Source organism: Strix uralensis, chromosome 1 (genome assembly GCF_047716275.1).
Source record: "Strix uralensis isolate ZFMK-TIS-50842 chromosome 1, bStrUra1, whole genome shotgun sequence".
NCBI lineage: Eukaryota > Metazoa > Chordata > Aves > Strigiformes > Strigidae > Strix > Strix uralensis.
The window spans coordinates 139,847,162-139,859,811 of record NC_133972.1 but is presented as its reverse complement, the minus strand read 5'-3'; the positions used below and the strand labels follow the sequence as shown (position 1 = coordinate 139,859,811).

The 12,650-nt window shown below is 38.4% G+C and overlaps 1 protein-coding gene across 2 annotated transcripts; it reads right to left on the bottom strand.

Moving 5' to 3' along the window:
- Nucleotides 1-5,083: 5,083 nt before the first annotated feature.
- Nucleotides 5,084-12,049, bottom strand: LY96 (lymphocyte antigen 96). 2 transcript variants are annotated; one of them, XM_074893973.1, is made up of 5 exons: nucleotides 11,740-12,049; nucleotides 9,909-9,995; nucleotides 8,838-8,966; nucleotides 7,830-7,882; nucleotides 5,084-5,649 (listed from the first exon to the last, which is right to left on the bottom strand). In XM_074893973.1, the coding sequence occupies exons 1-5, from the start codon at nucleotides 11,831-11,833 to the stop codon at nucleotides 5,548-5,550; spliced, it is 465 nt and encodes a 154-aa protein (XP_074750074.1). In that variant the 5' UTR covers nucleotides 11,834-12,049; the 3' UTR covers nucleotides 5,084-5,547. The 2 variants fall into 2 exon arrangements, with proteins under 2 accessions (XP_074750074.1, XP_074750085.1); XM_074893984.1 differs by having other exon boundaries at nucleotides 5,084-5,519.
- Nucleotides 12,050-12,650: the final 601 nt, after the last annotated feature.

The window sequence follows — 12,650 nt, the reverse complement described above, 5'->3', positions numbered from 1 at the left end:
AGATTTGGAGACACTCAACACCTCTAGTAGGGCTTATCAGAAGTTGCCCAGTCAGGTCCAGGATGTCTCTAAAATATGCTTTTAGTAAGCCCTGATGTGATCAGGCAGTTGGACTAGATGACCATTGTAGGGTCCCTTCCAACTATTCTGTTCTATTCTATTCTATTCTATTCTATTCTATTCTATTCTATTCTATTCTATTCTAAATTTTGGTTACCCTAGCCATATACTCCTAAAGGTGCATAAGGAGGAGTCATATTGGTCTGTTTATTTGTTCTATTTGTTATAGCATTTGCTTTTTATAAAACCAAAACTACTAAAAGAAAAATATAACTTACAAAGTTAAAATATATGGTTTGATCAGCTTCCCCCAACATCTTGCTTCCTGTTGTATTATTTGTAAAGTCTTAATGTTGCCCTTTGTATATCAATTCCAGAAGAAGGCATATAAAGTCATTTAGAACTGGGCTGTGGACTTGTACCCTATAGGACAACTCGGATTGTCAAGTAGATACTAATATGAGTACTGTTACCATAAAAGCAACTGACTGTCGCAACTTGACTCCTGGCTTATCAGCAGAATCACAATGATTTTGTGGCATCATGGTCTCTCCATGAATAATGCCAATTTGTCAAAATCAAAAAGCAGAAAAATATTTCTTATTTGCTGAAGCATCTCAAATTTAAGTGAGTTGAAGACTGTGATTTTTAAGTTACTTGGTCAAAACAAATACACAACATTCTGAAATTATTTCTTTCGTTCAATGACTTTTTTTTTCCTTATTACTCATCCGAGAATACTTTAGTTTACTATTTTGGATTGTCCTAGATAAGCAATTAATTTAGAATTTTTTAGGAACCCCTTTCCTCCATAATTAGAATATTAAAATTGCTAGAACTTTTACACATTAGAGAAACTGTATACCTAGTAGTCAGAGTCACTGAAAGGTAGTTTGAGGAACAAGAAAGACATATTGATGCTGACAGTCTGTTTTTCCGACTGTCATATGTGAAACTTTCATTAATGATGTTCATTGTTCTACGTATGTTATACCTATGTTATTAAAGCATCATTAATGCTTTAAAGATATAAGGAAAATTCCACTACATGCAATCTCCACTGACACAGGGCAGATTGCTTCAGTGCAATGTATGATTACAAAAGATAACTACCAGTCTGTTCAGCTGATATTCAGATGTGAAATAAAGTCAAATTAATTTAGGGTCAAAGTGAACAATAGCTCACTCTTGTATGCATTATTTCTTGTTTGATTATTTCCTCTTTTATGCATCACATAAGTGAAGGGCAGATTTTTCAATTCTACTGTTTTCAGAGGACTAATGTTAAAATTTTGCTTGTCTGTATTTATCTTATTTACCTTTATTTACTGTAGAGTTGTGGGTTTGGTTTTTTTTAATTTACATTACTGAAATTGTTAAACTATGCCTCCATATTAAAAATACAACAAATATGGGTAATACAGTAAAAAGTCTAAATCAAATCTGACTGAACAGAATGTATATAAGAATTAGTCCAACTTCATAATCAGTATTGAGGTAGTCCTTCAGGAGAGATGCCAAACCTCCCGGAGAATAAAAACAGAGTGGATGCGCCCAGTTAGCAGAAGTTACAATTTAAGAAAAAATTATCAGCTACTCTGTAGTACGTGAACGTTTTGTGCAGGGCAGGAAAATGTGCAGACAGGGACCTTAATACTCAGAATGAGTGACCATTCCCTCCTGTGATCAAAGAGCCAGGTTTGCTATTAAAAGTTTTTCTTTCTTAGTTATGTCAGTAAGAAATTATGTTAGTAAGAAATTGAAATTTAAAAACACAACACCTGCAGGTAAGGCAGATATTTAGGGTAAAGCCTGGGGGGAAAAAAAATGGCTTTTTTTGCAGACAGAAGCTTTGGGAAGCTGTTAAAAATTATCTGGCCAAATCCATATATGTATGTATATATTTTAAATATATATATATTTATATATATATTTTAATATATATATATATATATATAAGGTCTCTGTTTGCCAGTAGTAAAATGTATCTTGAAGAAAAGAGGTTATGGACATACCCATCTAGAGCAGCCATGCAGCAAGGCCCCTGTGTCTGGGATCCAACAGAAAAGTACATGTGCACAGTGACTATTTTCTGGGATTTCCAAAGTCCAGCCATTTCTAACGCCGGCAAGGAGAGTTTCCAAATTTCCTTTCTCCTGTCCTCTCTCTCCTGATCTCTGCAGGCATGATCTGCCCTCCCTTCCCTCCCTCCGCATCTCTTCCCGTTAGAAATGTCACTATCCCCATCTGCTGCCCCTGAACTCCCTGTGCTGGCAGGAACACACAGGCAGAACGAAGCAGCTGAAGTCATTCAGCATAATGTGCTACATCGACACTTCAAAAGCAATTACTAGCATTTTCTGCTGAGAAAAATACGGTGCAAAAGGAATTAATGCTGCTATGTTTCTTTTTTGATGCCTGTTACACAGATCAGGATGCATCTCCAGCATCATCAAGCCCAACTCCTTCTTGCTGCAGGCACCATGTAGTTTATTTGTTCAGTATGAGTATGTGTGTTTTTTACCAGCTAAGCTAACTGGTGACTGAGGGATTGCTTATGCCTGCCAGTACATCTCTGGAAACAAGATATGCTGTCATAATACCTGAATTATGTGGAATTTTCTTTGTGTGACTATCTCAAATGATGTTACAATTTCAGCCAGCAAATGTATATGTTCTTGCAATCAGCAGGGTTTCTCTCATTTGAAATTATGCATGCTTTACTGTTTTTATCAAATGAAACTGTAATAACACAGCTCAAAAAGTGTGCGCCTTTATTGGAAAACACATTTTACAGGAACTGCTTCTTCTGATAATTACGTATTTGGCGACAGAGGGTGAGGGGGTGAAGAAAAGCTATTTTCCCATCTGCAGCAAATCCTGACAGCCACTTAAAAACAACAGTAATGAGGGAGAGCGAAAGAGATATTTGTGAAGGCTTTAGCTATTAGTTTCAGATAAGTATGCCACATGCAAGGCCTGCCTTGATTTATTTCAGTTTGCAGGGGAGGGGGCTTTGCACTGCTCACTGGAATTCTTGGCAAGATACAGGTATCTCAGGATGTGTAGGTCTCACTGAACATTTTAAGCAAGACATACTTAGTGAATGGTTTACTTCACAGCATTCACACCATTCAAACTCTGGACAGAGCCGGGAAATGAAGAGGTAAAAAATGGATCAAAGTTTACTGACCCAATAAATTGAAGAAAAGGGAAATATTCAGATCAGTCTTTACCAAGTCCAAGTACTCATCCTAAGTAGACTCTTCTTTGCTGTAGAGCCCTGAGTATGGGCTCAGGAAAGTTTGGAAAGGAAAAAAGTTAAATGATGACTGTTGTCAACTCTGGACAACAGCAGAAGAAAGGAAAGCCTGTTTCAAGCTCTATCCAGGAAACAAGACATGCAGAGCAAACCTCTGCCTTCAGCTGTGCCCTTCACCCTACGGTATCACGGCAATTTCAGGGTAAGCTCTTTGCGTGATCTTATGCCTTACAAAAATCTGTCTCCTCTCCTTGTCCATGGGGGAACATGGCACAACAGCCACCAGCACTGCAATAAGTGGAAACCTTCTGTCATGCGCAGGAGAGAGCTTGAGGCCTTTGAAAGGTCTTTGCTTTATAAAGTTGTGGCTCCTGCGTTCTGCCTCGCAATCCTATCTGCTGGCATGTGTAATCATAACCCTTCAGCTGAAGATCTACACTATAAAAGTCTGCAATGCAAGTTACTAAATACATATGTTTATCTGTAAATGTCCCTATTTAGATACAGAAATTCTATTTCTACCTTTACATACACTGTAAATTTTCTGTGACATCTATAAGGCATTAAAATGTGTGCTTATGAAAAATACAGTATGTGAATGTCCTTGATTTCCAGGAGATCTTATTCTCTCCTACCTGTGGTACTTGCTGCTTAATAAACAAAACATTTCTTCTAACACCCCAAAAAATTCAGGGCAGCAAAAAACTCAGAACACTTTACCACTAAAAACTGTTTTGAGGATTCACATAGTGGTTGCTGGTCACTGTGAAATGGGTACACAGGGACATCTTAAAGTAAGACTGTTCCCTAGAGCAGTAATACTATTTGAAATGAGCAAAAAGCAGGTATTGGTTATCAGTCTCTCCGGCTGATATTTTGACTGACATTTTAGATTAAGAGGAAACTGACTGGGACTCTAGTAACTTGGTTCAAATTTAATCAGGAGCTGCTGTGCAACTCCATCATGGACTGCTACTGGAATGGTTTGTGAGCTGAGCACAAGAACAGATGCTTTGTCATTGCCACTTGGATGTAATCATGCCTTCTTGTCTCCAGCCATGATGTAGTTCTACTTCTTATATTTTTATTGACTCTTGATGATTTTGCTTTAGATTGCCAAACTAACTATACTGAAACCAAGTTTTAAATGGAGTATCTACATACTGGGGGGGGGGGGGGGTTGAGTTTTCTAACACCCAATTTGAAAAATATCTTTACATGCAAAGTGCAATTAAAAGCTTCACTTCTGCTAATTTTCATGCTTGGCATTTAGCAGCCTGAAAAAGGGTTGGTTTATTCTGTTTTTTCATTTTTTTCAGGCACTTGGAAGCAATCTGCTAGACACATCATGGCCTAGCAGCCAGCTCAATGTGCAGCTTCAACACCAGCCCATTCATTAGGGAAAAGTGTCTGAACCCACTAAGCAACAACTGGCTGGGGGCTGAGGGCAAAAGAGGACATGGCATCCTTATGTCATAAGGAGGGTACCTGCCTGAGGGCAGGAAGAATACGTACACTGCAACAGTCAGCTGTCTTTCACCATGCAGTGGCACCAAAGCACCATGAAGCCTGAAAGGATGCCAACTTTCTTCCTGGGGACCAAATCTTATACTCCATCCAAATCTTACTGAAGGTCTTAGGTATGGAGGCACAGCAGAGACAGAAGGTGGATACTGAATGTCAGACTGCCCAAGAGGCAGAAGCCACAGCAAAAGCCTTAGACATGCTTTTGATAACTCAGAATAAAAAACATTTCTCAAATTGATTGTACAAACAAGTTTTATTGTTAAAAGAAAAAAAAATCCACGACAGGGTTCTCAGATTCAACTGATGGTTTATTTTAAATTGAGTACTGGCAAACTTCTGATTCTTGCACTTCAAAACTTCAAAACTTCTTGTATTAGTTTAGCACAGTCTGAAGGACTCAGCTTTTTTATAACTCAAGGCTCAGAACCAAAATGCAGTCCTCGGCCTGGCAGCCCGTCTGGGTTATTCCGTGGATTAATCAGGATTCCTGATTCCCAGAGATTTTGTGCACGTTGGCTGAGCATCTGATTACAGCAGTGCTATAAATGGGTAAGACCATCCATCATGTAGCTTTCCAGACAGTACATGATGTATTCTACCTCAGGAAAATTAGTGTGCTTATTATTTCACAGCTCGGATTCCAGTTGCTTGTAGAAGTGACCTCCGTGTTCTAGAATTATTTGAAACATTTGTTGCATTCAGAAAGGGTCTTGTTTTATTATCATTGTGAAATTCAAGCACATGAGTATATTATTGTCAGAGTCATCAGAGAAACCTTCGAAAATAATGTTATAATTGCCCTAAACCAAGTAAGAAAAAAAAGAAAAAAGAAAATTAGTGCATGATGCTGCCCGCTCTTGTCTAAGTAGCTGTTTGGAATGGTTAGGGTGATTTCTGTTAGGACTGAAAAAAAGAAAGATTCCTATCAGGGACTGTTATCATAGGTATATTCAGATATATGTGTGCATAAAAAAAATTGTGCTCAACTTTCTTCTCATGACCAGGGTACTAAGGATTAGCAGTAGGCTGTGATCCAGCTTGCACTTCTCAGGGTTCTCTCTCAAATCAGAGTCCTGTGCTCCTGAGGGCACCTGCTCCCCCTTCCAGAGCTGTTCTCTTGAGCAATGTTTCTGATTCCACAAACAGGAATTAAATGAGTTGATACACCAGGCTGCATTCAGCAGCAATAGTCTTTTTTGTCCCCACCACGAGGCAGTAACCTTATTAGCTCTTGTAGCTCACATCCAGCAAGGATTCAGTCCTATCAACGCTTCCATTTTCTGTTGACATTCTGCCACCTTCTTGCCCCAGTACCCATACACACACCGTAGGTAGTTGCAACAACAGCCTCTGTATTTTACAGGCAGTCCATACCACACACCTTGTGACCAGTCTTTTAATAGAGTTTGTTGTACTGGACAGTCCATCTTTTTGCTTTCAACTATAATCACATATTGGATATTTAACTGTTATTCAGCCTCAGTGGTGTTTACCAAAATTCATCAACTTATATTGAATATACAATGTGACATCAAATGTCTGCTTGATGAAAGCTAAAGCAACCTCATACTATTATTGGTGGCAAAAAGTTTGTCCTGAGTTTGGACATGATGGCAAGATTAGAATGAAGTACACTAAAGAGAAGAGAGTAGGAGGAAGGACTCATGTGAGAAGAGTGCTGTAGTCATTCTTTAGTCCCTAATCGAAGTATAGCCAGCACTTCTCCTACTGTGAGGTCTCAAGCCACCTGCTTAAACCACTCCGTCAGTGTCCAGCTCACCTCCCTGCATGGAGCATCTGTTCCTCGACTAGCAGGATACTGCTTGCCTGAACCTTAGCCATAAGCCCAGCTCTAAGCAATACCGGTCCTCGTGTCAGCTCAGCATTCCTTCCAGACCCACTGCTTTGCTCATCCACATCCAGCAGTGTGATCCATAAAGCAGCATCACCCCATGTTTAGCTGTTGTCTAGCTACCCATCTTCACACCCTTGCACAGACTTTTGTAGGCACCAGGACAGAAGACAGCTTGGTGGCCCCTACTGAATCCAGGTGTTACTCCACCTTCTTTGACATCTGTCATCTTCTTCTTCTAGCATGGCAAACTAGGGATGCACACTTGGGAGCTGAAGGGCTCTCAGGACTAATCTAAAGACTGGGAGGCTTGCAAGAGTTTCTAGTTTACAGCAAAGTCTATGATTAGGGTTAGTTCCTGGTCTGGCAGAGTCCCATTGGGAAGTGTCAGGCCTGCCATAAGCACCTCATCTATAGGAAGACTCCTTATGGCAGAGGACGTTCTTGTCTACTACCAGGTGTGGGGCTAGAAGAGATGCTGGGCCAGATGGAGTTAAACACTGTTATTGGCCCATGAGCTTTGATTTAAGGGGAGGCTGGAGATTTTGTACCAGTAGGAGCTACTTAGTGACATTTGTGGGATTAATACGTTCAATGAGGGTCTTGGGAAGGCTCAGGCAGCTGATGAGGCAGATGTTGGATGAGAGTGGGCTAACATGAGGACCGGTGCTGCTCCTGGTTTAACACTGGAACATTGCTTTCACTTTTGGATACTGTTATCCCTCTTCAAATCTTTGAAGAGGGTTTCAGGGAGGAACAGACAAGTGTGTGAAGAGAACATAAAATAAAGAACAAAATGAGCAGAAAGAATATGGATGGATTTACTCAAACAGGTAAAAGGAAAGACAATAATTTACCAAACAAAATGGAATGATTAAGGTGATATTAGCTATTATCTTTGGTCTTTTATAAAATAAAGGAAGAATAATAGAAGAATAATCTGAGGACATCTAACATTTCAGAGATGTTACCATTCTGCAATCATCACTTCAAGCATGAGAAAGTTTTCTGACATTTCCTTTTGCTGTTTTCTATAGTTTGGGTAAACATCTCTTTTCAGAAAATATATACACCGTAAGTATGTGATTTTACTATTGTTATTTCTTTATATAAAATACTGAAAAGTACCTTTGGAAACGGTGTTCTTAAACCTTTAATGTCAAATTCTGTTGCAAATGTTTCTGTAAAACAGAGATAATTATAATATAAATGGATACTTAATCATAATGCCATCAAACTTCCTAAATAACTTCAAAGCAATATGGCATATCTCTCAGCAGCAGTGCCAATGTCATTTACTCTTCCAGTGATAAAACCCTCACCTGTTTCTTCTCCCAGAGCTCTGCCTATTTGTCTAAACCACGTTAGAAAATAGAAATTAACCACAATGCTTCTGTAAGATCTCCTACAGACCCATACTACTGTAATAACACCAATAATTTAACTTGTAATAGTAATTCAGATGAATGATAAAGAGAGCTGATATTCATTTTTTAAAGAAAAGAAAACATGGATTGCGTATTTTGACTTCCTTACAGGTCTTTTTGGGCTTTAGTCTGATATCCTGCCAGAATTCTCTGGATCTGAGCCTGTGTCATGTTAATGTTGGTTAGTCCCTACAACAGGACTGATTCGTCTGTAATAAAAAGAGCATTATACACAGATGCAGAGAATCTCTTTAAAAACCCATCCAGACACTTATCTAAATAAACTCTGTTCTGGATACTAGTAGTGCCCCTAGCTCCTCTCAAGTTTTCTGTTCAGTCCAGTCAAATGTAATCTTTCCATGTCATTTTAGAGATATTAACAACAAAACTGTCATAATGAGATGAAGGATATTAGTAATCCTAATTTATAGAGATGGAAACTGCAGCACAAGGATTTTAAAGCACAGAATTTGGAATTCTCTATTTTAGTGGGGTTCTGGCACTGGAGAACTGCCTGCTCTGAAGTCTGCTGCCTGCTCAGCAAGGTGAATCACTCTAGATTGTGGAGAGCAAAGTCTCTCTGCATGGGTTGATCAATTAGTCTTTTAAGAAATCTGCTTAGTGGTGAAAAAGGGCTGGCAGGATATTGTGCTCTTGTTGAAGGAACCTGACAAGCAAGGGAAAGGCACCATATATTTTCCCCACCAACCTCCTTTCAGTGTTCCGCACACTGAGTATTCATCATCGGATCCACTGCAAAGGACTTCTTTCCAGTATAATGCTTTGGCACCTTCGTACCAGACGTTGAAGACAATCTTCAAAAAGGTGATGTCACTTCCTAGTTAAGACATTGCATGTAAGAAAATGGCAGCTGGTGGGAAGGAAAAACATATATGCAGACATGCTATTTAGATAAATCTAGTTTTCGTTGAAATACAATATTTTTTAAAGACTCCCCCCAAAACTAACAAAAATACATACCTTGAAAACTGCTACTTCCAGAAAAACAAAAAGCTGGTTTTCAACAAAAAGAACAGCCTTAAAAAATATTTGAGTGAACAGTTTAAAAATCTTTTTTAATTTCTTCAACAGAGATAACAAAGTTCACTCAGCTCCACAGCTCTCCGAAATAAATACTCAGTTGAGGACTCTCTAGTTTTAAGTAAGCATTGCAAACAAGCTGTCCTGAATGCTGGTAGTCATCATAAAGATCTTTCTAGGGAAGCAAACTTAGTCCAGCTCCAGTGTTTTTACTCAGAAGGTGAAGTTTATGATACAGCTATTTCATGAGTAACTCAGCTTGTCAGCTTAAACCTGCGTTAAAGATTAAAGTTGGGTCTGCATAAACAGTCCAGTACCATTTCCAGCTTCTGGAACATGCTTATTCTCAGTAGAAGTCCTGCCATACTTGGATAGCCTAATGATATTCTCTCTCTTTAAAAAGACTTGCATCTTTTTCAGGCCAGAAGAGCTTGTGTGCTGCAAATCTTGTTTGCTTCTTCCAGACAAATGCACATGCACCTAAACAGTCTCAGATTTGCATGTACAGTGCCAGTTAGCATGCAGAGCTACTCCAACTGTACTCCAACAAGGAAAACTCAAACACGCTTATTTCCAGAAATCATCATTTCTGTCCATCAGTATAGTTTATCTATTCCATTTTTAATCACAGTAACTGATCTCTTAAATCATTTGGCATTTAGTATAAAGTGTCAACTTTTTGCTTGTATTCATTTTTTTGCATTTGCAGAATATAATTGTCTAGTCAAGAGGGACTCACTTGGAATCCAGGTAAGAGAAGCCTTCCAGACAGATTTGTTCATGCTGCAAGGTGTCACATTAAACTTGAAAGTATGAGCTGTAGAATCTACAGGAAAAAAGTATTGCATATTGGTAGTGTGAATAGGCTTCTCTAGGAAAATAATAAAAATATACATACACACACTCACAAAAAACACATACACATTTGAAAATGTATTTAATATAAGGTATATACTATAAAATTGTCTACTATGAATATCCACAGTAAATATTAAATATGTATTTTAAATTATGTTTTTTATATACTTATAGGGAAAAAAATAATATTTCTTTAAATAGCAAGAAAAGTCAATTGTTTGGTTGGTGGTATTTTGCACACAAAACTCAGAGGCAACAGTATCTTTAATTCTCTTTTGAAGTTACACAAACTTTTTATTAGCATTAAGCCAGCATGGTCCTCTGCTGAAAATATCCCTACTTATGCTAACCATGGAATCTATATAAAGTTGCTGACAACAGCTAAAAATGTTTTTAACATACCAGTGTACTTTCCAGGATAGTGTAAATGAGCCTTTGAGTGGATTTGCTTTGTGAATGACCCACCTATCATTGTACAATGCACTGTGTCAGATGCAGTGTGATAAAGCATCATACAACCTGTACCTAAGCAAATTTAGAGTCCATTAGCTGATACTTTAATTTTTTAAAAAATCATTCAGTGATAGTCTTTGAAAGGATTTCCAGTCAGTATTTTGATTTTTAGTTTAATTTTAGGAAAGAAGTCTGTCCAATTCAGCTTGCTTCTGCTCTCCCTAGTGTGCTCAGGCTGAAGAAGTGCCCTGCTCTCCGCAGACCCGGTGGCAGGGTAGAGCAGGGGTGCTCCCCCTCCTAACCCAGCCAGCAAACAGGATGGCAGAGTGATTTGCAGTGAAGGGTTCCGTCTTGTGTTTCAGGGATTGAAGCAAGGGGCGTGCAAAGAGAAAGTGTCTGACTGTCGGGAACCAGCAGTCAACTTCTGATCTCGGATACAATCACGCACAGGAAATTACGACAGGGAAAAGGGCAAACAAAACTCACCATGATCTCGAAGGTTTGGTTTGTGAGCTTAAGTACCATCACCTTTACCCTTGTTAAATTTTTAATGTAAGTATTAACGTCAAGCAGATCACCCAAAATAAAAATCCTGAGCCTCAATTTATTTTACGGGTGATATAGCCTAGTAATGCACACAGACTTTCAAAAGACATGGGTCTTTCCTTGCAAAATATCTCCTCAAAAGCCCACCTTCTGGCCACTGAGTCTGCATGGGCACACTGAGCCTGTTCAACATGGACATCAGGGAGGTGACAAGTTCTTGCAGAATTGACCAAAAAACTCAGTGAACTACATAGATCCAGTGGCCTATAACACAGACACAGCAAGAAGAGACATGTCATGTTCTCCCAGAGCCTGACTGATCCTCCAGCCTGGAAGAATATCACATTCCCTCTTTTATTCCATATACTTCAAGCTTTTCATTTTAATATATCAGTTAAATCAATGTGGATAATTTATACAATACAGTACTTGCAAAACAAATTTAAAACCCTTATCTTCTAATATTTCCTGAATCAAAACATACCTTGTTTACTTGGGAGTAAACTTCTCTCTTACCAGCATTGTGGTAATATTTATGCCTATGCAGTATAATTTTTATAATAGGGTAATTAATAACAGAAATATACTCCAGCTGAACTTTTTTTTTCTGTATTAATCAAAGAAACAAATTTGAAAGAAAGTTCACATTTCCTCAGACTACAGTAATTGCTGTGCAAACACCAGTAAGAAAAGAATAAGCTATTTTTACTTACCACAGAAAGTATATGACAGTTCTAGATCTGATGACGTACAAAGAAATTCACTGACTCCAGGGGTGAATAAAATGAAAAACAAAAGTCCAAACATAGTCACTTATTTTGCTCAGTATTCGATGGAATAAAACTTTCTTTTGTGGAAAGAGGAACAAAAATTCAGCACAGTCATCCTCAGTCACATGTCTTCAGGGAATATTTGGTTATTTTGTCAAATTCTCTGCAATCTTAATTAATCCTACCACAACACTATCAGTTATCGTCACAATAAATTTTGTGAAGAAAAATAATTTCTGCCTTTATTGTTACATTTTCCCCAGACAACGCAGCTCAAACCATGAATGAAAAATGAAAGAAAAAACTGTGTGAAATGGGGAAGTGGGGAGAAGTAAAATGATGATTACCAGAAGCATGTAAAGGGCAAGTTTATTTGACTCATCAGATGTAACATTTGTTAAGGCATAATTTCAAACACTCACAGAGTTTCCTGTACATCCTAAAGAAGAGAAAAATCCACAAATGATGAAAAACAAGTCCACTCTTTTATTTATATGGTAGTCAATAACTCCGACAAGTTTTCAGAATTAATTTCTTACAAAGCTCACAGTGCTTTAAGAACACACAGGCATTCTGGAGGAGTGTAATTAGGTGATGTATTTCCAAAGGGACAGCTGAATGCAATCCTCTAACATGCTATTGAGTAGAACCACTGATGTCCTGCATGATGTCGGCTACCATCTTCAAAGCTGTATCCATCACAGTTACAATTCTTAGTGAAAGCAATCTTAAAAATCCATAAAATCAGAACTGAGAAGTCCCATGTCCGCCTCCCAGTCTCCCTCTGTGACCTTCTCTGGTGCTCTTTCCCACAGTCTCTGCTGGAGAAGCTGCGGTGCACAATTTGCCCAAGA

What these genes read in the sequence shown, in the direction of transcription:
- LY96 (XM_074893973.1), bottom strand. Translation starts at nt 11,833, where the DNA reads ATGTTTGGACTTTTGTTTTTCATTTTATTCACCCCTGGAGTCAGTGAA. An exon ending in ACTGTCATATACTTTCTGTG is followed by an intron (nt 9,996 to 11,739) that starts GTAAGTAAAAAT and finishes TTTTTCCTGTAG; the next exon opens with ATTCTACAGCTCATACTTTC. An exon ending in TTCTCTTACCTGGATTCCAA is followed by an intron (nt 8,967 to 9,908) that starts GTGAGTCCCTCT and finishes TGTCTTAACTAG; the next exon opens with GAAGTGACATCACCTTTTTG.